This window comes from Sparus aurata, chromosome 1, assembly GCF_900880675.1.
Source record: "Sparus aurata chromosome 1, fSpaAur1.1, whole genome shotgun sequence".
Lineage (NCBI taxonomy): Eukaryota > Metazoa > Chordata > Actinopteri > Spariformes > Sparidae > Sparus > Sparus aurata.
This window is the reverse complement of record NC_044187.1, coordinates 9,369,458-9,394,085: the sequence shown is the minus strand read 5'-3', so window position 1 is coordinate 9,394,085 and position 24,628 is coordinate 9,369,458. Positions and strand designations below refer to the sequence as shown.

At 42.4% G+C, this 24,628-nt stretch overlaps 1 protein-coding gene across 1 annotated transcript in view; it reads left to right on the top strand.

Moving 5' to 3' along the window:
• mslnb (mesothelin b) overlaps positions 1-24,628 on the top strand; it is a 35,954-nt gene that overhangs the window by 10,788 nt on the left and 538 nt on the right. Inside the window, exons 28-85 of the mRNA XM_030422174.1 lie at positions 34-65; positions 162-259; positions 437-459; positions 558-579; positions 677-704; positions 794-878; positions 1,000-1,146; positions 1,223-1,434; positions 1,544-1,647; positions 1,923-2,035; positions 5,997-6,173; positions 6,258-6,289; positions 6,386-6,483; positions 6,661-6,683; positions 6,782-6,803; positions 6,901-6,928; positions 7,018-7,102; positions 7,224-7,370; positions 7,447-7,658; positions 7,768-7,871; positions 8,166-8,278; positions 8,378-8,554; positions 8,639-8,670; positions 8,767-8,864; positions 9,066-9,088; positions 9,181-9,202; positions 9,300-9,327; positions 9,419-9,503; positions 9,626-9,772; positions 9,848-10,059; positions 10,169-10,272; positions 11,588-11,706; positions 11,817-11,972; positions 12,101-12,318; positions 12,409-12,494; positions 12,641-12,777; positions 13,294-13,419; positions 13,506-13,696; positions 13,788-13,876; positions 14,379-14,506; positions 14,605-14,732; positions 14,870-14,987; positions 15,408-15,626; positions 15,934-16,104; positions 16,694-16,843; positions 16,937-17,001; positions 17,104-17,233; positions 17,378-17,463; positions 17,547-17,676; positions 18,702-18,892; positions 19,098-19,188; positions 19,319-19,439; positions 19,527-19,717; positions 19,966-20,127; positions 20,210-20,346; positions 21,510-21,652; positions 21,746-21,840; positions 22,894-23,470. Coding sequence (XP_030278034.1) covers positions 34-65; positions 162-259; positions 437-459; positions 558-579; positions 677-704; positions 794-878; positions 1,000-1,146; positions 1,223-1,434; positions 1,544-1,647; positions 1,923-2,035; positions 5,997-6,173; positions 6,258-6,289; positions 6,386-6,483; positions 6,661-6,683; positions 6,782-6,803; positions 6,901-6,928; positions 7,018-7,102; positions 7,224-7,370; positions 7,447-7,658; positions 7,768-7,871; positions 8,166-8,278; positions 8,378-8,554; positions 8,639-8,670; positions 8,767-8,864; positions 9,066-9,088; positions 9,181-9,202; positions 9,300-9,327; positions 9,419-9,503; positions 9,626-9,772; positions 9,848-10,059; positions 10,169-10,272; positions 11,588-11,706; positions 11,817-11,972; positions 12,101-12,318; positions 12,409-12,494; positions 12,641-12,777; positions 13,294-13,419; positions 13,506-13,696; positions 13,788-13,876; positions 14,379-14,506; positions 14,605-14,732; positions 14,870-14,987; positions 15,408-15,626; positions 15,934-16,104; positions 16,694-16,843; positions 16,937-17,001; positions 17,104-17,233; positions 17,378-17,463; positions 17,547-17,676; positions 18,702-18,892; positions 19,098-19,188; positions 19,319-19,439; positions 19,527-19,717; positions 19,966-20,127; positions 20,210-20,346; positions 21,510-21,652; positions 21,746-21,840; positions 22,894-23,470 — 6,988 coding nt within the window. The remainder of the gene's footprint in view (positions 1-33; positions 66-161; positions 260-436; positions 460-557; positions 580-676; positions 705-793; positions 879-999; positions 1,147-1,222; positions 1,435-1,543; positions 1,648-1,922; positions 2,036-5,996; positions 6,174-6,257; positions 6,290-6,385; positions 6,484-6,660; positions 6,684-6,781; positions 6,804-6,900; positions 6,929-7,017; positions 7,103-7,223; positions 7,371-7,446; positions 7,659-7,767; positions 7,872-8,165; positions 8,279-8,377; positions 8,555-8,638; positions 8,671-8,766; positions 8,865-9,065; positions 9,089-9,180; positions 9,203-9,299; positions 9,328-9,418; positions 9,504-9,625; positions 9,773-9,847; positions 10,060-10,168; positions 10,273-11,587; positions 11,707-11,816; positions 11,973-12,100; positions 12,319-12,408; positions 12,495-12,640; positions 12,778-13,293; positions 13,420-13,505; positions 13,697-13,787; positions 13,877-14,378; positions 14,507-14,604; positions 14,733-14,869; positions 14,988-15,407; positions 15,627-15,933; positions 16,105-16,693; positions 16,844-16,936; positions 17,002-17,103; positions 17,234-17,377; positions 17,464-17,546; positions 17,677-18,701; positions 18,893-19,097; positions 19,189-19,318; positions 19,440-19,526; positions 19,718-19,965; positions 20,128-20,209; positions 20,347-21,509; positions 21,653-21,745; positions 21,841-22,893; positions 23,471-24,628) is intronic.

Below are 24,628 nucleotides of genomic sequence, written 5' to 3'. Positions count from 1 at the left end.
TTTGGTGATCAGCTGTGTTTTCTGTATTTGAAGGGAAACTTCTCCTGTGCAACATTCAGAGCACTGTAAGTTCATGTTTACTTTTGATTATATATAAATATGTTTTAAGAAGTATATGAAAGACAAAACTCTGTTATTAATCCAACGTCTTGCTGTTGTAGGTTTGACAGAATGGACCTGGCCATGACGAATGTTTCTCTTGATGTAGTGTCATCCATCACATACAGCAAGATGTCTTTATCCAGGCACATACCACCAGGTGAGGAGAACAGGATGTAAAGTACTATTGATGTTTATATAATGTAAAATAATATATTTACTCATTCTGTGTAAGTTCTGTGCTGTATCAAAGTCTCTGTGTCTCATTATTATATCATCTTATCATTCTCCGAAATATGGTAAAAACTAATTTGCGTATCTTTTACTTTTATTATAGGTTGCATCATTTACAGCGGACAGGTAGTTAAATGTGATTTTTGCATTTGTTCTTTTGATGAGTTTCATAATTAGTTTTAATGATAGAAGACTGATAACTCTCTTTATCTTCCCCCACTAAGTGCACAGTTACCATGACAAACGGTGAGTCGTCTCACTGCTTCAGCAGGTTCATTTTGACATAATTAAATATTTAAATGCAGAGATTAACCACAAATGTATTTATTCCTATGTAACACAGAAACAGACATTTGTGTTGGAGTGAACAGGTAAGATTTATAAACCACGCTCTGTTGATTTTTTTGTGATTTACTGTCAATAAATGTTTGACCTTTCCTGTTTTATTTTGAAACTACAGCACGTTGCTGCAGCTCCACCTGGACAGCAGACGGTTGAACGGAAGTTTCTGTAACTTTCCTGTTGAGGAATTTGCTTGTGCCTCGGTGAGACACCGACACATCTCTGATCTGCAGCCGTCCTAAAGCTGCTGACCTGTGAAACTGTTTGTTTGGAACATTTCCTCATCTCATCTCACCCTGTTGTCTTTCTGCTCCGTCATCACAGCTGTCAGGGCTGAACGCCGTGGATCTGGCTGTGTTGTTGACATGTCATCGCTCCTCCAACTCCAGCAGCTCCAGACCTGTCTGGAAGCTTCTCCTCTCCAAAGCCTCACATGTGCTGGATGAAGCTCTGGATTTTCTTACCAACAAGGTGTGAATCAGCAACGCTCCTCATGTTACTCATTCCTGATCAGATCTGGACACTGTGGGTGTTTTTTTCCTTGCAGACTCTCGACCCCAGAAATCCTGCAGTGATGATGATTCTGGACGCTATACGAGAAATTCGATTGGATACATTCGGCACAGCCGGCCTCAATAATCCCGCCCTCATCCAGCTGTGGTTCAAACGACGACTTCTTCCATTCCTGCCTGCAGTTTCCACTGACTTCCTGTCATGTCTCACAACGAAGGGTTTGAACTGCAGCAGCTACCAGCAGATGTACGCTCAGTTATTCACTGTCACCTCAGAGCATATTTAAGTCTATCACTGGTTGTTGTTCTTTGTATTGTGCGTATAACACAACCCTTTGTTTTATATCTGAACTCAGTTTGCAGGTTTTGAGCCGTGTCCAGCCACACATGACACACTCCGGGCAGATGTTTGTCTACACACACTTCATAAAGGCTTTCCTGACCAGGCAGAACACCACAGGTAGGAATGTGGACATCAGTGAGGACATTTATTATTGATGTAAACTCACAAAGTGGAAAGAATGTAACATTTAGCCTGAGAGTGGCACTAAATAAGAGAACATCTAATGACCTAAAATGATTTGATATACTTTATTGCCTGTTTCCTGTCTCACTCAGGTTCTCACTGCACCGTCCAATCGTCTGTTTTCAAATCTGTTTCATATTTTTGAACATGGATGGATGTGAATACGTTATCATTTACATACATCTCTTTATCTTCATGACTTGGTCCAGGTCCAGACTGTGTGTCCAACAACAGTGCAGAGTGGCTGATGAAGAATCTGGGTCCGTTCTCACAGTTCTTGTCCCTCAAAGAGCTGCTTCACCTCAACCCACAATTTAACCCTGTAAGGTTTCAGTCCTGCTAACATCAAGGCTCTAGAAAACCAGTACCTTTTCATTTTCAGCAGCTGTAAAGATGTTTTTGTTCCTGCTCTTCCATTTAGCTGGAGGTCCTACGACTCCTCACTCCAAATCAGACTGCAGAGCTGCTGGTGTTGACTCTTCCAGCTCTTCCAGACAAAGACGTCCTCATTAATAAGATCTTTGATCACCTGACTGAGTCTCCTGACCAGAAGAAATTCACAGAGTTCCTGTCCAGCCTCACCATGTTGCCCCAGCTGGTAAAAAGACAAACATGATTCCTCTTTATTCAAAATCTGCACTTTGCACTGTTTGTTGATCAGCTGTGTTTTCTGTATTTGAAGGGAAACTTCTCCTGTGCAACATTCAGAACACTGTAAGTTCATGTTTACATTTGATTATATATAAATATGTTTTAAGAAGTATATGAAAGACAAAACTGTGATATTAATCCAACGTCTTGCTGTTGTAGGTTTGACAGAATGGACTTGGCCATGACGAATGTTTCTCTTGATGTAGTGTCATCCATCACATACAGCAAGATGACTTTATCCAGGCACATACCACCAGGTGAGGAGAACAGGATGTAAAGTACTATTGATGTTTATATAATGTAAAATAATATATTTACTCATTCTGTGTAAGTTCTGTGCTGTATCAAAGTCTCTGTGTCTCATTATTATATCATCTTATCATTCTCCGAAATATGGTAAAAACTAATTTGCGTATCTTTTACTATTATTATAGGTTGCATCATTTACAGCGGACAGGTAGTTAAATGTGATTTTTGCATTTGTTCTTTTGATGAGTTTCATAATTAGTTTTAATGATAGAAGACTGATAACTCTCTTTATCTTCCCCCACTAAGTGCACAGTTACCATGACAAACGGTGAGTCGTCTCACTGCTTCAGCAGGTTCATTTTGACATAATTAAATATTTAAATGCTGAGATTAACCACACATTTATTTCTTCCTATATAACACAGAAACAGACATTTGTGTTGGAGTGAACAGGTAAGATTTATAAACCACGCTCTGTTGATTTTTTTGTGATTTACTGTCAATAAATGTTTGACCTTTCCTGTTTTATTTTGAAACTACAGCACGATGCTGCAGCTCCACCTGGACAGCAGACGGTTGAACGGAAGTTTCTGTAACTTTCCTGTTGAGGAATTTGCTTGTGCCTCGGTGAGACACCGACACATCTCTGATCTGCAGCCGTCCTAAAGCTGCTGACTCATGAAACTGTTCGTTTGATACATTTTCTCATCTCATCTCACACTGTTGTCTTTCTGCTCCGTCATCACAGCTGTCAGGGCTGAACGCCGTGGATCTGGCTGTGTTGTTGACATGTCATCGCTCCTCCAACTCCAGCAGCTCCAGACCCGTCTGGAAGCTTCTCCTCTCCAAAGCCTCACATGTGCTGGATGAAGCTCTGGATTTTCTTACCAACAAGGTGTGAATCAGCAACGCTCCTCACGTTACTCATTCCTGATCAGATCTAGACACTGTGGGTGTTTTTTTCCTTGCAGACTCTCGACCCCAGAAATCCCGCAGTGATGATGATTTTGGACGCTATACGAGAAATTCGATTGGATACATTCAGCACAGCCGGCCTCAATAATCCCGCCCTCATCCAGCTGTGGTTCAAACGACGACTTCTTCCTTTCCTGCCTGCAGTTTCCACTGACTTCCTGTCATGTCTCACCACGAAGGGTTTGAACTGCAGCAGCTACCAGCAGATGTACGCTCAGTTATTCACTGTCACCTCAGTGCATATTTAAGTCTATCTCTGGTTGTTGTTCTTTGTAATGTGCGTATAACACAACCCTTTGTTTTATATCTGAACTCAGTTTGCAGGTTTTGAGCCGTGTCCAGCCACAGATGACACTTTCAAAGCAGGTGTTTGTCTACACACACTTCATAAAGGCTTTCCTGACCAGGCAGAACACCACAGGTAGGGATGTGGACATCAGTGAGGACATTTATTATCGATGTAAACTCACAAAGTGGAAAGAATGTAACATTTAGCCTGAGAATGGTGCTAAATAAGAGAACATCTAATGACCTGAAATGATTTTATATTAGGGCTGTCAAAGTTAACGCATTAATAACGCGTTAACGCAACATCCTCTTAACGCCGTTAATTTTTTTAACGCGCGATTAACGCTCGGTATAAAAAAACAAAAAACAAAACGCGCATTGAAAGATTTACGGCCGTCAGTGGCACCTGTAGTCTTGATCCAGAGGGTGGCAGAAAGGGAATCAGAAGAAGAAGCAGCAGGGTTGGCGGTTCGGGAAAAACACGGTGGACTGAAAAGTGAGGAAATTGAGAAAGGACTTACCGTAAAATACCAAATAATAGCCGGGGGGTTTAGTTGTTTCAATCACTTAACAGACCAAAAGGCAATTTGGGACAGGCGTTTAATTCCTTCCTCACAATAATCCTGGATGAAAATGTCACAAACTTCACCAGCTTCTCGGTGAATTCTCTGGCATCCTTCTGCAAGTGAAGTTGTTGCGGCGGAGGAAACGATTCAGCCAACCAGCACTCGCTGCAAACTCCTCATCTCTGCTGTCACTCACGGTGGCGGACATTTGTTTCTCCATCACCCTGATCATTTTGTGGGACACTCTCTCATGGCGTGCGCGTTGCTGATAACTCATCCCCGCATGTTTATCTCAGGCTCCTCGCTAGCCTTCTTCCTCCCTCCAGCAGGCAGCCTGGTCCTGTTGCTGTCCTCCTCGGACAGACGCTCAAGCTCCGTTTCTCTCACTCTCTTCTGGTCGACAGAGAAACATCTAGCGGCTGCTTCTCCCGAGTTTTCCTCTGCATATTTTACGACAGAAAGTTTGAATTTCAAGTGGTACTTTTTATTGTTTTGCTGCACCGGAGCCATGGCGATCATCAGTGTGATACTGACTGACAGAAAGCAGCACACTGCGTGAAAAAGGCGAAGAAGAAAAACGTGCCGTGTCAGTGGACAGGTCTTCTTCCTTAATTTTAAAAAAATAAAAAATTAGACCCGACATTTATTTGGAACCGGCAGGTTATTTACCAAAATATACATCTGCGCCGGCGTTTAAAGGGACCCTGTGGTTAATTGAAACCCGGATATTATTTGGTCATTTACGGTATGAACGGCAAACCACTTTCAAAACAGCCAGATGGTTCGGTCGATAGGACAAAAGTTATCTGCATGTACTATCGACATGAAATGAGTTACCATCGAAGTACATTGAGTTTCAAATATCAGTTGCAAGCCAAACACACGGCAGATGCAGAGAGCCCCCCCCCGCCAAAAGCAGACAACAAAAAAGGCCTTTTATTTTCCTGCATGATTTGAAGTGTTGAAAAAAAATTTTCATAATGCAAGCATATTTGCCCTTTCTTATGTTGTTAAAAGTATTAAGAACATTAAAAAGTACATCAAGGTACATTTAGAACAGAAAAAAATGTGCAAAAAAAATTGCGATTAATTTGCGATTAATCGCGAGTTAACTATGGACAAAATGCGATTAATCGCGATTAAAAAAATTAATCGTTTGACAGCCCTATTTTATATACTTACACACATGGTCCTCAAGGACTTTGTCCTTTGTGTCCTGTCTCATGTACTCCCTGTACTGTCCAATTGTCTGTTATCAAATCTGTTTCATATTTTTGAACATGGATGGATGTGAATACATTATCATTGACATACATCTCTTTATCTTCATGACTTGGTCCAGGTTCAGACTGTGTGTCCAACAACAGTGCAGAGTGGCTGATGAAGAATCTGGGTCCGTTCTCACAGTTCTTGTCCATCAAAGAGCTGCTTCACCTCAACCCACAATTTAACCCTGTAAGGTTTCAGTCCTGCTAACATCAAGACTCTAGAAAACCAGTACCTTTTAATTTTCAGCAGCTGTAAACACGTTTTTGTTCCTGCTCTTCCATTTAGCTGGAGGTCCTTCGACTCCTGACTCCTAATCAGACTGCAGAGCTGCTGGTGTTGACTCTTCCGGCTCTTCCAGACAAAGACGTCCTCATTAATAAGATCTTTGATCACTTGACTGAGTCTCCTGACCAGAAGAAATTCACAGAGTTCCTGTTCAGCCTCACCATGTTGCCCCAGCTGGTAAAAAGACAAATATGATTCCTCTTTATTCAAAATCTGCCCTTCGCACTGTTTGTTGATCAGCTGTGTTTTCTGTATTTGAAGGGAAACTTCTCCTGTGCAACATTCAGAACACTGTAAGTTCATGTTTACATTTGATTATATATAAATATGTTTTAAGAAGTATATGAAAGACAAAACTGTGATATTAATCCAACGTCTTGCTGTTGTAGGTTTGACAGAATGGACTTGGCCATGACGAATGTTTCTCTTGATGTAGTGTCATCCATCACATACAGCAAGATGACTTTATCCAGGCACATACCACCAGGTGAGGAGAACAGGATGTAAAGTACTATTGATGTTTATATAATGTAAAATAATATATTTACTCATTCTGTGTAAGTTCTGTGCTGTATCAAAGTCTCTGTGTCTCATTATTATATCATCTTATCATTCTCCGAAATATGGTAAAAACTAATTTGCGTATCTTTTACTTTTATTATAGGTTGCATCATTTACAGCGGACAGGTAGTTAAATTTGATTTTTGCATTTGTTCTTTTGATGAGTTTCATAATTAGTTTTAATGATAGAAGACTAATAACTCTCTTTATCTTCCCCCACTAAGTGCACAGTTACCATGACAAACGGTGAGTCGTCTCACTGCTTCAGCAGGTTCATTTTGACATAATTCAATATTTAAATGCAGAGATTAACCACACATTTATTTCTTCCTATTTTACACAGAAACAGACATTTGTGTTGGAGTGAACAGGTAAGATTTATAAACCACGCTCTGTTGATTTTTTTGTGATTTACTGTCAATAAATGTTTGACGTTTCCTGTTTTATTTTGAAACTCCAGCACGATGCTGCAGCTCCACCTGGACAGCAGACGGTTGAACGGAAGTTTCTGTAACTTTCCTGTTGAGGAATTTGCTTGTGCCTCGGTGAGACACCGACACATCTCTGATCTGCAGCCGTCCTAAAGCTGCTGACTTATGAAACTGTTTGTTTGATACATTTTCTCATCTCATCTCACACTGTTGTCTTTCTGCTCCGTCATCACAGCTGTCAGGGCTGAACGCCGTGGATCTGGCTGTGTTGTTGACATGTCATCGCTCCTCCAACTCCAGCAGCTCCAGACCCGTCTGGAAGCTTCTCCTCTCCAAAGCCTCACATGTGCTGGATGAAGCTCTGGATTTTCTTACCAACAAGGTGTGAATCAGCAACGCTCCTCATGTTACTCATTCCTGATCAGATCTAGACACTGTGGGTGTTTTTTTCCTTGCAGACTCTCGACCCCAGAAATCCTGCAGTGATGATGATTTTGGACGCTATACGAGAAATTCGATTGGATACATTCGGCACAGCCGGCCTCAATAATCCCGCCCTCATCCAGCTGTGGTTCAAACGACGACTTCTTCCATTCCTGCCTGCAGTTTCCACTGACTTCCTGTCATGTCTCACAACAAAGGGTTTGAACTGCAGCAGCTACCAGCAGATGTACGCTCAGTTATTCACTGTCACCTCAGTGCATATTTAAGTCTATCTCTGGTTGTTGTTCTTTGCATTGTGCATATAAGACAACCCTTTGTTTTATATCTGAACTCAGTTTGCAGGTTTTGAGCCGTGTCCAGCCACACATGACACACTCCGGGCAGATGTTTGTCTACACACACTTCATAAAGGCTTTCCTGACCAGGCAGAACACCACAGGTAGGGATGTGGACATCAGTGAGGACATTTATTATTGATGTAAACTCACAAAGTGCAAAGAATGTAACACTTAGCCTGAGAGTGGCACTAAATAAGAGAACATCTAATGACCTAAAATGATTTTATATACTTACACACATGGTCCTCAAGGACTTTGTCCTTTGTTTCCTGTCTCATGTACTCCCTGTACCGTCCAATCATCTGTTATCAAATCTGTTTCATATTTTTGAACATGGATGGATGTGAATACATTATCATTTACATAAATCTCTTTATCTTCATGACTTGGTCCAGGTTCAGACTGTGTGTCCAACAACAGTGCAGAGTGGCTGATGAAGAATCTGGGTCCGTTCTCACAGTTCTTGTCCCTCAAAGAGCTGCTTCACCTCAACCCACAATTTAACCCTGTAAGGTTTCAGTCCTGCTAACATCAAGGCTTTAGAAAACCAGTACCTTTTAATTTTCAGCAGCTGTAAACATGTTTTTGTTCCTGCTCTTCCATTTAGCTGGAGGTCCTTCGACTCCTGACTCCTAATCAGACTGCAGAGCTGCTGGTGTTGACTCTTCCGGCTCTTCCAGACAAAGACGTCCTCATTAATAAGATCTTTGATCACCTGACTGAGTCTCCTGACCAGAAGAAATTCACAGAGTTCCTGTCCAGCCTCACCATGTTGCCCCAGCTGGTAAAAAGACAAACATGATTCCTCTTTATTCAAAATCTGCCCTTTGCACTGTTTGTTGATCATCTGTGTTTTCTGTATTTGAAGGGAAACTTCTCCTGTGCAACATTCAGAGCACTGTAAGTTCATGTTCACATTTGATTATATATAAATATGTTTTAATAAGTATATGAAAAACAAAATTGTGATATTAATCCCACATGTTGCTGTTGTAGGTTTGACAGAATGGACCTGGCCATGACGAATGTTTCTCTTGATGTAGTGTCATCCATCACATACAGCAAGATGACTTTATCCAGGCACATACCACCAGGTGAGGAGAACAGAATGTAAAGTACTAATGACATTTATATAATGTAAAATAATATATTTACTCATTCTGTGTAAGTTCTGTGCTGTATCAAAGTCTCTGTGTCTCATTATTATATCATCTTATCATTGAAATGAGCATTTTAATATGTGTTTTCCAAAATATATCAAATACTAATTTGCGTATCTTTTACTTTTATTATAGGTTGCATCATTTACAGTGGACAGGTAATTAAATGTGATTTTTACATTTGTTCTTCTGATTAGTTTCATAATTAGTTTCAGAAGACTAATAACTCTCTTTATCTTCCCCCACTAAGTGCACAGTTACCATGACAAACGGTGAGTCATCTCACTGCTTCAGCAGGTTCATTTTGACATAATTAAATATTTAAATGCTGAGATTAACCACAAATTTATTTATTCCTATATAACACAGAAACAGACATTTGTGTTGGAGTGAACAGGTAAGATTTAGAAAAACCACGCTCTTTTAATTTTTTTATGATTTACTGTCAATAAATGTTTGACGTTTCCTGTTTTATTTTGAAACTACAGCACGATGCTGCAGCTCCACCTGGACAGCAGACGGATGAACGGAAGTTTCTGTAACTTTCCTGTTGAGGAATTTGCTTGTGCCTCGGTGAGACACCGACACATCTCTGATCTGCAGCCGTCCTAAAGCTGCTGACTTATGAAACTGTTTGTTTGATACATTTTCCTCATCTCATCTCACCCTGTTGTCTTTCTGCTCCGTCATCACAGCTGTCAGGGCTGAACGCCGTGGATCTGGCTGTGTTGTTGACATGTCATCGCTCCTCCAACTCCAGCAGCTCCAGACCCGTCTGGAAGCTTCTCCTCTCCAAAGCCTCACATGTGCTGGATGAAGCTCTGGATCTTCTTACCAACAAGGTGTGAATCAGCAACGCTCCTCATGTTACTCATTCCTGATCAGATCTGGACACTGTGGGTGTTTTTTCCTTGCAGACTCTTGACCCCAGAAATCCTGCAGTGATGATGATTTTGGACGCTGTACGAGAAATCCGCTTGGATACATTCGGCACAGCCGGCCTCAATAATCCCGCCCTCATCCAGCTGTGGTTCAAACGACGACTTCTTCCATTCCTGCCTGCAGTTTCGACTGACTTCCTGTCATGTCTCACCACGAAGGGATTGAACTGCAGCAGCTACCAGCAGATGTACGCTCAGTTATTCACTGTCACCTCAGTGATTATTTAAGTCTATCACTGGTTGTTGTTCTTTGTATTGTGCATATAACACAACCCTTTGTTTTATATCTGAACTCAGTGTGCAGGTTTTGAGCCGTGTCCAGCCACAGATGACACTTTCAAAGCAGGTGTTTGTCTACACACACTTCATAAAGGCTTTCCTGACCAGGCAGAACACCACAGGTAGGGATGTGGGCATCAGTGAGGACATTTATTATTGATGTAAACTCACAAAGTGCAAAGAGTGGCACTACATAGCTGATAACCAACGTCAGTATAATCGTAATTTAGAAATATAGAAACCGTGCAAGGCATGCCAAGGCAGAAAACAAAACCAGAGAACTAAAGAGAAACAAATACAAAAGCAAAGTACAAACTAGGAATGACATGGGCAATAAAAAACAGAGACACGACGGGGATATGGACACATGAGCAGGACGGGATGGGAAACTGAACAGATTAATTTCCAAAGACAGCAGGGAGCGAACAGAGTATATACACAAGGGCTGATTAATTAATAGGACACAGGTGAACACAGGAAATCACACAAAGGAAGGAAATGGAAAGCTAAATATAAAACATGAGGGCAGAACTTCAAAATAAAACAGGAAATAACAAAACCACAAACTACAAAAACTTCCTAACTCTGCATGTTTACAGATAGGTACCGTAATTTCTGGACTATAAGCCGCTACTTTTTTCCCCCCGCTTTGAACCCTGCGGCCTATACAATGATGCAGCTAATCTATAGATTTTTACGAGCTCTACCAGGAAGCGCAAGAGCGAGACAGACAGGTGGAAGGGATAATGCGCCGAGGAAGACACTAGTTTGATTGTCATTATGCGCATCATGCACACACCCTCATCATGGAAAACACACGAAAGAAATGCATATGATGCAACTTTTAAGTTAAAGGCAAAAACGAAAGTGACATTGAGAGCGACAACGAAAGAGAGACTGAGAAAGTGTGAGACACAGTCATTCTGAGGCTGTTCAATTCCGACAATGAAGAAGACGACTTCAGTGGTTTTAGTGCACAGGAGGAAGATGAAGATGGCGATCAATGACTTTTCTGGTAGGGATTTTTTTAACCAGCTGTATTACTGCTGTGTTACTGCCGTGTAATATCTCATGTCACAATGTGGACACCTGCAGCTTATAGACAAGTGCGGCCTATATATGTACCATTTTTTTTTCTTTTTAAAATTAGTTGGTGCAGCTTATATTCAGGTGCGCTCAATAGTCCGGAAATTACGGTAGTCTTAGCAGTAATAAAGGCTGAATGCATTGAGCAGAATGGAAACTCACATTTTTTTCTTTAGGGGAACCCAAATTTAAGCAATTTGCAATCAGTTGTAATATTTTGAAAAAAACTGATGTGACTCATAATCCATAGCATGATTTCTGCGATCTTGTACATCAGCAGAACTACGACTCTCCAGATGCATCACATTAGATGTATGTAACGTATCCTGTAAAACCTGTCTTGCGGTTCAGATGTCAGCTGCAGCTCAAACACCAACAACAGTGGAGACTGGCTGCAGAAGAACTTGGGAGGTTTCTCCGCCGTCGTGTCCTTCCGGGACCTGCGGATGCTCTACTCCAACTTCTCCGGGGTACTTCCTGTGACATTCTCTCCTCTTTTATTATGTTTGTTTATTTCCTTTCTTTACTTTTGTCTCACCTGTGTTGTCGTACTTGTACATTTGTCCGTGTGCACATGCAGATGGGAGCCTTACCACAGCTGACGGTCAGACAGCTGGCAGAGATGTCCGCCACGCCTGGACAGCTCAACTCCTCTGCCCAGGTTGCCACGGTGATGAAACACGTCCCCAGCGAGCGCCTCTCGGCCTTCTTCGATGACTTCTCGCCTGCTATAAGCGTGAGTGTTAAATTAAACACCAATTCTTAAATCACATCTTGTGAAACGTCGTCTTTGATGAAAAAGGTGTGTTATTTTGAAAACTTCCTGTCTTTGTTTGCTTATCCTTATTTTCTCCTCGTCCGCAGAATCATCAAAACAGCACAACAACTGCGGTGAGGTCGGCCATGTTGCAAGTCGTGTTTGATCGTGCAGACCTCTCGAACACCTCGACGGTATCTGATGCAGCTGTGATGCTGTGGCTCCACAACCGGATGAGCCCCCTGCTGGTCGACCTGTCGCCAAACCACGTTGCGCCGTTCTTCCGCATTCTGGCGGGAAGAAACTGCAGCATCGAGCAGCAGGGGTGAGGAGTCTTTTAAAACGTTGTGTCATTTTGTGCGTTCCTCTTTGCCCGTACAGCAAACGTCACATGTCAATTTGTTTTCTGTTTCAGAGTCGAAGACCTGAATTCAACAATCCCCTCGCTCAGGGAAGTCACAAAGAAAGAAATCCACAATCACATCATTCAGTCCCTCAGAGGTAAAGAATAAAAACTACTGTAATCACATCACGTTTTTCTTGTAATGATTAAAAATAAGTCACCAGGATGCAGAAATCTTTGAAACTATGGCTTCTAGCAGATCAAGTTTGTTTGACAGATGATCTCTTTCTCTTCTTTTTTCCAGGACCAGTCCCTCTCAAGTGCTACGGTGACAACTACAACCACAGTTTCTACTCCTTCATCGAGCGCTCATTCATGGGATTCCAGTTCCCCAACCTGACGACCTTCATCTCCCTCATGACTCACAACAGGACGCATCAGGTAAAAGAGACCCAGAGGAAAATTTGCACTGCTCAAAGCTTGCTCCTTTATGGCTATGGAGCCGTAAAGGAGCTCAATGAGAGTTCTCCTTTCAGTCTCGTTGTAGTCTTTTTTGGTCTCAAACATTTCTCATTTGTTTCTCCCAAAATTCCTTAGGAGCAATAGGTGAGACTTGAGACTTTACCGCTTAAACCTTGCTCCTTTCCAGCACTGGGAGACATTCTGAAACTTCATTGAGAGCTTGATGAGATCTCCTTTGAAACTTACAGGGAGCCCAAGTTGAGATTTTCTGCACCTGTTTCTTAGGAGAAACGATTGAGAAACAGGAGAAATCAGCCACAGCCTCACTTTGGTCTCACAGAGATCTCATAGTTGTCTAGGAGAAATGAATGAGACACTACCGAGATCTCTTTCCCAATTTTCGTTTCCTCTGGGGACGATAAAAAGAAAGTTATCGAGGTTTTCATTTCAAGAGCAGGAGGAGGATGACTTACTGAATGTTTGCTGTTCCTTTAGCTGGTGAACTCCATGCCTCCGTCACATCTCGGGGATTTCCTTCGTCGCCCCGACGTCGTCGACAACGATGCCGAGCTCTGTGTGATCTACAACAACTACATCCAGACACCTGTGTTCCTGGAGACTGTATGTACAGCCACTCACGGAAAAACACACAAATAAACGCAGACACATTGATGATGTAAAAACAATTCTGTGTGTATTCACTACAGGAGTCTCTCCCGGCGGTGGTGCGGCGGCCCACGCTGCCTTGCGTCTGGCCCGTCGCTCTCAGCAGCTCCAGCAGGTCAGAGGCCAACGCCTGGTTCGACCGACGCCTTCCCAGCTACCTGGTGTTCCTCAGCAAGACTCTGATCGGCTCCAACGTGACACACAACGCCTCCTGCATGGCCTTCCAGAAGCTGTACGTATGCTTCACACAACATTATGTGATATTTTTGTGAGAAATGTATATTTTTGTCTTAAAATAATTCTGGTTTCATTTTGTTTTTCAGCGTCTCAGTTCTTGGTGAATACAACTTCACCACTGCAGACTTCACGAGGGAAGACTTTTTCGACACCATCAGGTCGTACCTCACCTCAGGTCAGTCCTCAGACTAACACACACCTACAGTCTAGTCTCCAATTTAGTGACTTTCTCGCTAAATTTGTCGACTTTCGGTGACAATATTTCTCAGTGAATGTGCTCTAGTGTTGTGTGTTTGGTGAGCGGAGGAGAGCAGCGGCAAATACACATATTTTAAGGTAAATCCTGTAGTTGATGGTAAATTTAATCAGCTTTCAGTCAGTTTACATGCTAGAGCGATGCTTAGCATTTGACAATAAGCACTTGTAGAGTCACATCTAGCGATGCTTTGGTAGCTAAATGCTAACAAAAGAATAACTGTTCATATTTGTCTGCAAGAAAAGCTGTAGATACAAGCATTAACAACAAAACTGAGTATATTTAAGACAAAGGGATGATATCATGTGAGGCTAAAGGGGCTAGTATCAGGCTCTCTGTTGATTTGTTCCCCTTTCTTTCTTTATCTTCACTTCCTCAACAAAAAATCCTCCATGTAAATGTTTGTAATCTGTGATTGCAGCGATCGTGCCGAGGTGTTACAGCCAGTCCGACCCGGAACTGAACTCCACAGCCTGGTTTGCAGAGTACATCGGCTCGTTCATTTCTTTCCTCACTCTGGAGGACCTTCAGACATTTGGCGCTGCACAGGTACTGAACATTATTTGTGGGATCATGAGCTTCACTAAGATTTGAAAAGCTAAAGATATGAGGATTAATAATCTAACACCCCCTGTTTTCCTCTGCAGAATATCCAGGTGTTCACAGTGAACCCTCTCAACATCGCACTCTTCAACCACTCCGTCTTACCTGCCAACGTCACCAACTACTACACTGAGCTCATTTATCAGCAGGACAGCAACTTCAGTCCCTTACTGTGAGTCTAAACCTTTAAAGTGTTTTTTTACCTTTCAGCCACAAGCACCTGAATACTTCTTCCGCCACTACGTACGTAAACGATACTATGCTATTTGAGTGTAACGGATTCTTCTCTCTCTTTCTGTTTCTCTGCAGTCTTCCTCTGGTGTTTCGGTGTGTCGCTCCCGGTCCAGCGTTCCTCCAGCTGAGCGCAGGACAAAGTGAAATAGTTCTGTACAACCTGACCACTCTCTGTACAGACCTGGACCCACAGGTGATGAAAACACAAAAACACACACTTATATTTCAGCTGATGCGTGCATTTTTCCGCAAGCAGACGGATCTGCCAGAGGGAAAAACTTTAAAAATGAATGAAGGAAAATAAGTGAACCACCGGACAGCTTTGATTTATCCTGGTTTGTTTTTTGGTGGGATATAATAAATTTTAGGGAGTTAAACGCCCCCAGTTAAGCTCCTCAGTTTTGATAAGAATTGTCTCGGTTCATCCAGGTAAAAATCCAGGAATATTTGATGGAAGCTTTGTCCACACATGATTTAATTCTGTTTTGATTGATGAGTCATCAGTCTTAGCCTCCAACTTCTCCGGCAACCGGTTTGTACAAACACTGCTCTATTTTACGCTAAAATCCTAATTAAAGCTGACAAAGTTTAATCAAGCTTTTTCCCTCTGTAGGTCGCTGCAGCTCTGTCGAGTAACTTCGGCGACAACATCGACGCCTCGGTCATTTCTGCCCTCGGCAGCGAGAGCACCGGCATATCCACTGGTCAGATCGCCATGATAAGGCCTCAGGACTTGATCGCTTCCATCGGCATCCTCAGCAGTGTGAACGGCTGGAGTGAAGGTCAGGCCAAGGCCATCATCCAGTCGCTGATGTCATCGGGGATGATGCAGGTAGCTGCAGTCTGTCGGCTGAACCATGAGATTTGATTTGAGACGCGAAAACTGCTGTTAATTTTGCACTACATCATGTAAATATGTATATATGTCTGTTTCTTCCCTTTTTAATTTATTGCTTATTTTTGCTATTGTTTCTGTTCTTTTAATATGCTTCTGTTTTTGTAATATTCTGTCGCTGCTGTGACAAACACATTTCCCTGTCTGCGGGACATTAAAGGATTTCTGATTCTGATTCTGATTCTGATGGTTCTGTCTCTGAGTGAAAAGCCGTCTCACAGTTGCTCTGCTTCCGTTTCACCAGATCTCCAATGCGTCAGCGCTGCTCATGCTGGGTTCTCTTGTTACGGGAATTCCTGCAACGACGTTCAGCAATATCAGCGGCTCCCAGCTGATCGCTGCGTCCCTGAATCCTTCGTTTGTGACACACCTGACATCCGCTCCTCAGATCGTCCAGCAGACCTTTGTAACTCAGGTAAAACTGATTTATTTATTTATTTATTTATTTATTTATTACGATTTTAGTGTCACACTTAATAACCACCATTGAAAAATGGTTAATTTATCACTCTTTATCGTAACATTGCAATCTGTGTTTATAATGTTATTTTATTTGGATGGACATTTTAAAGTCACAGGTCATAATCTCTCTCTGTTCACATTAGACAACCGCTTTTTAATCACGGCTAAAAGAAAATCCTACTTTACTCTGCGTACAGTAACAAGTAATAGCTAAAAATGAAATCCTCTCAGCTTGGCTGCTTTTTTTATGTTTGAAGTTATTTGATATATAGTAATTGATTTCAATTTTATTCATCTATGTACCAACATATTGGAGTATCAACTGTATTCTTGTATCTTTGTTCATCCCTTGATTTAAACTGCGCTAGTTTATTTTTAAATTCTGTTCCTAGGACATCTTACCTGTACTTCTACACCTCTGAATTGTAAATCTTTACTGTCACAACATTACATCTGTTATATAGAGCACACCTTTGTGACCTCACTACATAAATAAAAGGCAGTGAGACTCATTAACCTCACTTTTCCACATCCTCACTCAGATCATATCCGTGAACAGCAACAGTGAGACGATCATCGAGAACGTTCCAGACGAACTGGCCACTGAGATCCCTCGCGCTCTGCTGCTGGGCTTCTCAAGTAGCAACACTGTCGTCACCAGACTCAACAAGAAGAAATGGAAGCGGCAGCAGGTGAGAGGATGCAGCAATGAGACACGCACCGTTTGGTCCTGAACGCGGCTCCCGGACCGACGTCGTCACACTCTGTGTTTTTATTTTCTTCAGGTTGAGTTGTTCTTCGACGTGGTAGCCGTGGAAACTGCAACCGCAGCGCTGGGAAGTCCGACCAAGTGAGTTCTGGAGAATGTTTTCTATGAGAAGGAGAGTTTAAAAGTAACCACGTCAGGTAGGTTCAGGTGATTAAGTGTGTCTTTGTCTGTTTGTGTGTGAAGTCTGTCATCCTCAGTGCTGCAAGGGTTCACATGCACCAGAGTGAGGACCATTAAGAGGAGTCAAATCAAGAAGCTGATCAAAGCCTGTCGGAGGAGAGGCAGGAACAGGGTCAGACTGGTGGAGACTCAGGTGAGGAGGCATGAACATAAAAAACAACAATACTTTTGGATCTAATTTATCAGTTTTTCTACCTCAACATCTTCTCACCTGAGTGGAGCAGTAACAGAAGTACACACAGAAATGATAACGGTTTTATGCTCGTGTCACCGACAGCTGACCTGCATGTACAACTACATCAGAACAGAAGCCGATGCCACCAGCTTCAACCTCTATCCTCCTGACATGCTGCTGTACTACGAGTGAGTTTTGAGTCGTTCGTGTCGGACCGGAGTTAGAAACCATCAGAGTAGTTTTTCTTAATTAATCCTCGCTGTCTCTCCAGTTACTCTCTGGTGCCGCAGGCCAGCTGCAGGTCCTATTTTGAACAGCTGGCGGATGCAGACTTCTCCGTCTTCTCCACCGCCCTCAGCTACAAACGGAACGATCTGTTTACTAACTGCAGGAGCTGCCTGGTGGGTCCCACAAACAACCAAACATACATCTCAAACTGACATTTACACAGATCCTGGGGAGGTTAGTAGGGAAACAATTATGGCATCATAACAACTGAAGCACCAGTTATCGATACTTTCAAGGCTTTAGAAGCGTTAGTAATAGTGGTATTGGTATTCGCTCGATCTTCATGAATGAATGATACGCCGTACTAATCACTTAAATAAAGAGTATTAATGTCCTCCTTCCATGGAAAACACTGGTTCCAGTTAAATGACAGGACACGCCAGACATCGTGCATATAATTCACGCACGGTATCATCGGGGCTCGGAAATAAGGTGGATGAAAAAGTAGCCGATTGATCTAAATCAAACTGACTTTCTCAGAAAATGTCCCAGTGTTGAATTAATTGAACTTATTTCCTGAGGGGACATTAAAGCACTACATAACAGTTTAATTACATTTCTGAGGAGGCCGATTCAGTTAAATTTTGGGCTAGAGCACCAACAAGACCAACAAAAAGCAAACAACCTAATAACTTTACTAGAATCGGTATCAGAGACATTTTTTGTGGGTATCAGTGCATCAGTGAGTTTTCCTCGCTGTTTTAAAATCTGTCTTCACTTTTGCCTTTTTTGCGCCAATCTGATTACAGTACAGGGGTTAAAATGAATCTTAATTTACTCCGGGACTCCACACTGATCAAAATTCAGCATACACCTCAAGAAGCCACTTTTTAAGACACGATGTCTATATTATATTTTATTTTATTTTATTCAATTCAAACCTTTATTTGAGCCTCAAAAATCTTTGTGAAAGAACAAGTTCTCAGTGAAAACAATTGCACAGTCAAGTGTTTTGAAGTCATTGCCTTGAATTGTCCGGTTGTAGTGAGAGTGTTGATCTTGTGGTCCAACTGATTTAACTTTTTAAAGTAAATGTCAGATTGAGTGTCAATGAAAATCTAACAGACGCTCATGTCTTCTCTTTTAATTTTCTGATCTGAAATTAATTTCTGCTCCTACTTTTTTAAAATTTTCTAAGGGTATAACAAGCACAAGTTTGACTGAGGATAACATATCGGTGATGGGAAACATGTGCTGCACTCTGGACGGGTCGTACATTGAGAACTCCGACCCGTCCATCTTGGATAAACTCAACAACTGCCCAGAGCTCACCGACGCCCAAGCATCTGCTGTTGAAGCTCTACTGCAGAGCGGGAAAACAAAATACGGGTACATCAACACAACAATACATTTGGGTTTTTCTTTTTCATGATACAGTAAATCGCTCTCGACAGATGAATTTCTTACCAACAACCTCCAGTTTCCTTTCAGATATTCCCCTATTGTTCCTGATTTTTTCCCCAAAAACATTTTGGGTTTTTTGTTTCGATTTCTGTTTCGCTCTCTTTATACTCGCTGTTTTTTCAATAACCAGAGCTCCATCAACGTGGAATGACCAGACGCTGAGGGAACTCGGCACGCTACCGCTGTATCTGACTTCAACCTTCTACGGTAACTTCGACAAAGTGAGTAACAAATGAATGCGTTAATTATTCCCGTTCATCTGCGGCATTACCTCACCTGTCTGCTGTTGTATTGAGGTAGGTGGCTTTTGTTTTGTTTAATTATCTGTGTCTTCTTTATCTCTGCGAGCAGAAAACAAAGCGGAGTTTCCTGAAGTACTTCCTGAGGAACAACAAAGTGGCCAGACAGAAGCGAAAGGCGATGAGGAGGGAAATAAGAAAGTCCAATAAAAAGAAGTCAAAGCGATCTCTGGGTGAGCCGCCCTCCGTCGCCTGCTCCTGAATTATCCTCCTGAATTTATAACTTTAACTTTTTTGTGCGCCTTGTGTGTGTGTTTCAGCAAGCGAGTGCACAGTGGGAAACATCACCATGGTGACCATCAGTGATGAGACGTTCCCCTTCGACTATGACGACATCAACCAGTTCGACTGCTGCCTCAGTGCCACCACTGTGAAGAACAACCTGGATGCGATCACTCAGAAGGTGGACCAGGAGGAATACCTCGCCATTGTTCTCAGAAAGCTGAGAGAGGTAGGTGACGCCTTTTTCTAACTGAGAGGTGAAGTTCAGGCATGCTGGCAGAAGTGCTGGTTAAGGCCATTTTATTAAGAACCAAAGATTATATTTTTTCTTTAGAACCAAAGATTAAATGTCAAAGTAAGTTAAAGTCAGATAAAAAAATCAATAAAGCCAACAGATTGTGAGCTGTCACGTCTTCATGATGACAATAACAGTTAAAAACACCACTGATAACTTTTATGATTCTCACATATTTGTAGGCTTACGCTGCCAACGTCTCCATCCCAGAGAGTCAGGTTCAGCTCTTAGGACCAGCGTCCCGTGTGGCAACTAACGATGACATCAACAAGTGGAGCATCACTAAGATCGACACGCTCTCCGCGTTGATGGACTCGACAAACGGCCCGTGGGACCCGAGCCTGGTCAGCAAACCAGTGAACAAGTAGAGTATTTATGTGTATGTGTGCATTAAAGCATGTGAATAACTTGTGTCTTGTCATCTAGGCGGAGGCCATCATCTCTAAGTATCTGAGTAAGGAAGGGAACAAACTGGGCAGCGCTGAGCTCAACACCATCGGAGGAGCCAACCTGTGCTCTCTGGACGCTGACGTTTTGAGGAACATTTCCCAACAAAGCCTCAAGTGAGAAGTCAGGGCAGTGTGTGTGTGTGTGTTAGAGTTTACCATTGCTGCTTGTGTTACCATGAGTGCAAAGTCAAATTTGCAAATTGGAGGTTAGAATAAAGTCAGGGATCTCCAAAAATGTCTTGAAACTATGTAAAATGCTGATTCTCGTGATAATATCGTCAGGTTTACACAAAGGGGGCCCAAACTCAAGGCACACAGGCATGAAAAATGAGAAAAGCTTCTGAAATAAAATAAATAAAAGCTAAACAAAGTACAAGTACCAGGTATAAACGCAAGGAATCAGAACCAAAATCCGGACACAGGATGGTAAAATGGGTCAGGTTGATGCTGGACCACAAGGGGCAAAACAGAACAGACGACTGACCAAGAGAGGCTGAATCCAAATATCAAAACATTGACCCAATTGCAGACTCGTGGACTTTGCAGGTGCGTTCACGGGAAGTCGGCGAGTCTTGAAGGCTGACTAAACTCACATTTCATTCAGTCCATAAGGGCCCTCAGAAGGACTTTCTGTAGACTTCCAGAAAGTCCGCTTGGGCTGCAGACTTCACTGGACTTCACTGATTTAATTACCCACAGTTCATTGCAATATGGACGTGACATTATAGAACTTTTTATGAACGGGTAAAACAGTTACTTTGTAATCATGTTATTGAATCGTGTTGGCTAGAAATAAAACTCAGAAATTTTAATAGGTAAAGACTGTTGAGGTTAATAAAACATATTTTATTGTTGTAAGTCTTGTGGCTGTCTATCAGTGACTTATATTTGCCGTCTGATCTAAAGCGCTCCAAACATGAAGTGATGACAGTGAACATGTTCATACAACTGAAGTCCAGGTGGGGATCAGTCCGCAAGTTCAGAGGGTGCAGATTTGGATTTAGACTTAAATACTCAAGGTGTGAGGAGTGAAAAGGCAGGAAAACCGACAAAGGGAGGAAATGAAAAACAAAACATGACACATGAAGACAGAACTTCAAAATAAAACAGGAAATAACAAAACAGTGACATATATCTACCTAGCAAACAACAATAATGGCACTATGAAAATAAATAAACTATGTCTTCCAGTGTGTGGTGGAATTATAATTTGGTTCTACCTCCTGTATCCAATGTCTACCATTCCTCCTCTCTTACTGTGTTTGTGTCTCCTGCAGAGGTGCCGACGCCCTGGACGTGTCCAACTGCACCACAGAGAAGAAGACCGTACTGTTCAACATCGCCAGTGAAGCGTTCGCCACAAACACACGCTCTCAAACTGTCTCTCTTTCCTCCTACCAGCTCACAAAAACTTACCTCGGTAGGCAAACAGACACAAAACACATCGTCACACTGCATGTAGAAGAAAACTTCTATGAGCAAAGTTGACTCACTGTTCGTTTCTTTCCTGCAGGGGGTGCAAACGTAAGCTACGTCCGAAGTTTGTCCGCCTCCAACGTCAGCATGGACATGGATACCTTCACCAGTCTGGATGGGAGCGTTGTACTGGTCAGTTGTGTGTTTGTGTGTGTGTGTGTTTGGCTGTTTCTAACTGTGATTTATTAGATATTAGTGGTGTTCATGAGCAGCAGGAGTCTCAAAGTACATTGATTGTTAATGAGAGGTTTTAAGAAGGCAACAATGCCAGAGACAGAAGACTGAAGTACTTGTAGCATTCTGTTTTTGCCTTTTGTTGCAATGGGACCTGGATGTGTAGTTGTTCAACATACCTGGTTCGTTCTGCAGGATTGAAATATAACTTAAAGAGCTTACTTCCCAACATGCTGTCGATGTTAGTGATGATGGAGAACCCACAGTCCTCGAACAATGTGAGGCTTCACATGGCTTCAGCAGTCTGACACATCAAGTTTTTTTCTCTTAAAACCTCAAACTTACTTCCCTTGACTCAAAGACAGTTCAGGATTTTTCTTGAAATTAGACTTTACTTGCAGATCAGGGTCTGTACAAAGGAACCAGATTGGGCAACAAGTCGAGGCGAGCAATTCTCGTTGGTTTGAATGGCCGCCATCTTTCCATCTGTATATCTATTTCTTATATAAATCTATGGATCACTCACAAAACTGACCATTAACGTGGAAGAGGACATGTGTTATAAACTGCGGTAAAAACCCCAATTGAGAGGCGTTTTACTAATTCCCTGTAGACATCTTGAAAGAACGCTCCGAAAACCGTAACGAAATCAGCATATCAAACATGTCCTAATCGGAAAACGTAACTTTAGGAATATCTCAATGATTTGGAATACCCAAACAGAATATGCTGTTTACATGACTTGTATATAATTTGCAATATAATGATATTCTGAATAATAGCTGTGTGCATGTAAAGTCAGTGAAGAGGCAGACAGGAACTGGGGTGAGAGTGGTGTGACCCTGTAACCATCCGGTACCAAACCACTTCACGACTCTACATTTTACTCTACATCACTGACATTTGAAGCGTATCATAAAGAGATCTTTAGGCTATCATGGACCAGAGAAGACAGAAAATTGTGAATCATTTGCACCCACATGTAACATCTCCCTGTTCTGCTCTCCCTAGCAACTGTCAGTTGATGAAGTTCAAGGTCTTCTCGGCCAAAATGTGGCAGAATTGAAGTCCTATGAAAACCAAACGCTGGTACAGAGTTGGATCAGGGCGCAGCCTCAGTCACAGCTTGACAGACTCGGAGTGGGGCTCACGGGAGGCAGGGCTGACACGACAACCGCCACTCCAACCACCTCCAATGCTGCAAGCTCTACTACCGTGACCACCGGCTCTGCAGGGGCTTCTACCACCTCTGGCTCTGCAACCACCTCCATCCCTGCAGGGGCTTCAACGACCACCGGCTCTGCAACCACCTCCAACTCTGCAGGGGCTTCTACCACCACCGGCTCTGCAGGGGCTTCTACCACCTCTGGCTCTGCAACAACCTCCATCCCTGCAGGGGCTTCGACGACCACCGGCTCTGCAACAACCTCCATCCCTGCAGGGGCTTCGACGACCACCGGCTCTGCAACCACCTCCAACTCTGCAGGGGCTTCGACGACCACCGGCTCTGCAACTACCTCCAACTCTGTGACAACTACCGCTGGGTCTGGATCCACCAGCACCACAGCAGGATCGACTGCCATCACCGGTGAGTCCTAAAAATTGTGCTTGCAAGATTTTAATACTACTGGAGGTGTGAGGTAGATTGGAAGTCCATCCAACCTTTTGATAGTGATGAGTCCAACATGTCCTGCATGTTTCTGATGCACTACAAAATACAGCAGTTTAGCATCTCTATATGTTTGCTTGGGCCTATGATCCTGGGGTATGTCAGACCCATTGTAAGAGTTTGGTACGCGCTATCTGTACAGTTTAGATTGCAAAAGAAAGACAGGAGAGGTGTTGATAGGATATATATTTTGTAATGTACAGCGCCGAAAAATCATCCATGCTTGTTTGGTATGTGAGGTAAAAGGTAAACCGGCTGAAGGTCCAGTAGAAATTAGCTGGAATGGTGCAATGTCGCCACCTACTGTGGTGGAGTTGGACATAGTTCTGTCAATAACTTGATTCTCCCCCGGTGTTTGAATACTGGGACAATGGCAGTTGTCCAATTAAAGGTTGAGCTATGACCGGATGGTAACAATGGGAGGTGGGACTTGGGTCGATAAAGAGGCAGACTCTTTTCCCTAATTGGACCTTATTTCAGTAGTTAATGGCGAGAGAAAATCATGTTTTGATCCCACTTTACAAATATCGTCAATTCACGGCACAATTCAATTTAAAAGATATTTTTTTCAACTTGAAAAAGTCACAGTTTGTTGTGAAGATGGTAAAGAACCATTTAGTTTTGTGTGAAACTATATCGTCTCGCACAATATGCATCATCAACACCAATATGATCCTCACCTTAGCACGCAGTTATGTGAAAAGAGAGTTCGTCAGTTCTGTGAGCTGGTTATTATATCGGCTGGACAATGTTTCACTTACGGTGAGCGTTAAATGAGACGACTGTTTCGTATTATGTATATCCACAGTCACATACTTACTCGACTTTCTTGAGTTGAAGAAGCATCCTTCAAATTGAATATCATGTGTAGCTCAGCATAATTCAAACATGATCAAAACAACTACTGCATATTTTTTATCTGAAATGAGGGATAAAAGAGAGGAAGAGGTGCGACTTTGCCTCTCCAGCATATATTCATATTATCACTGTATAACGTATAACACTGATTGCAGAACATAGTTGACGTTACATTGATAAATTGTGTACGTCATTCTAAACGTAGTGAAGAACAGGCCG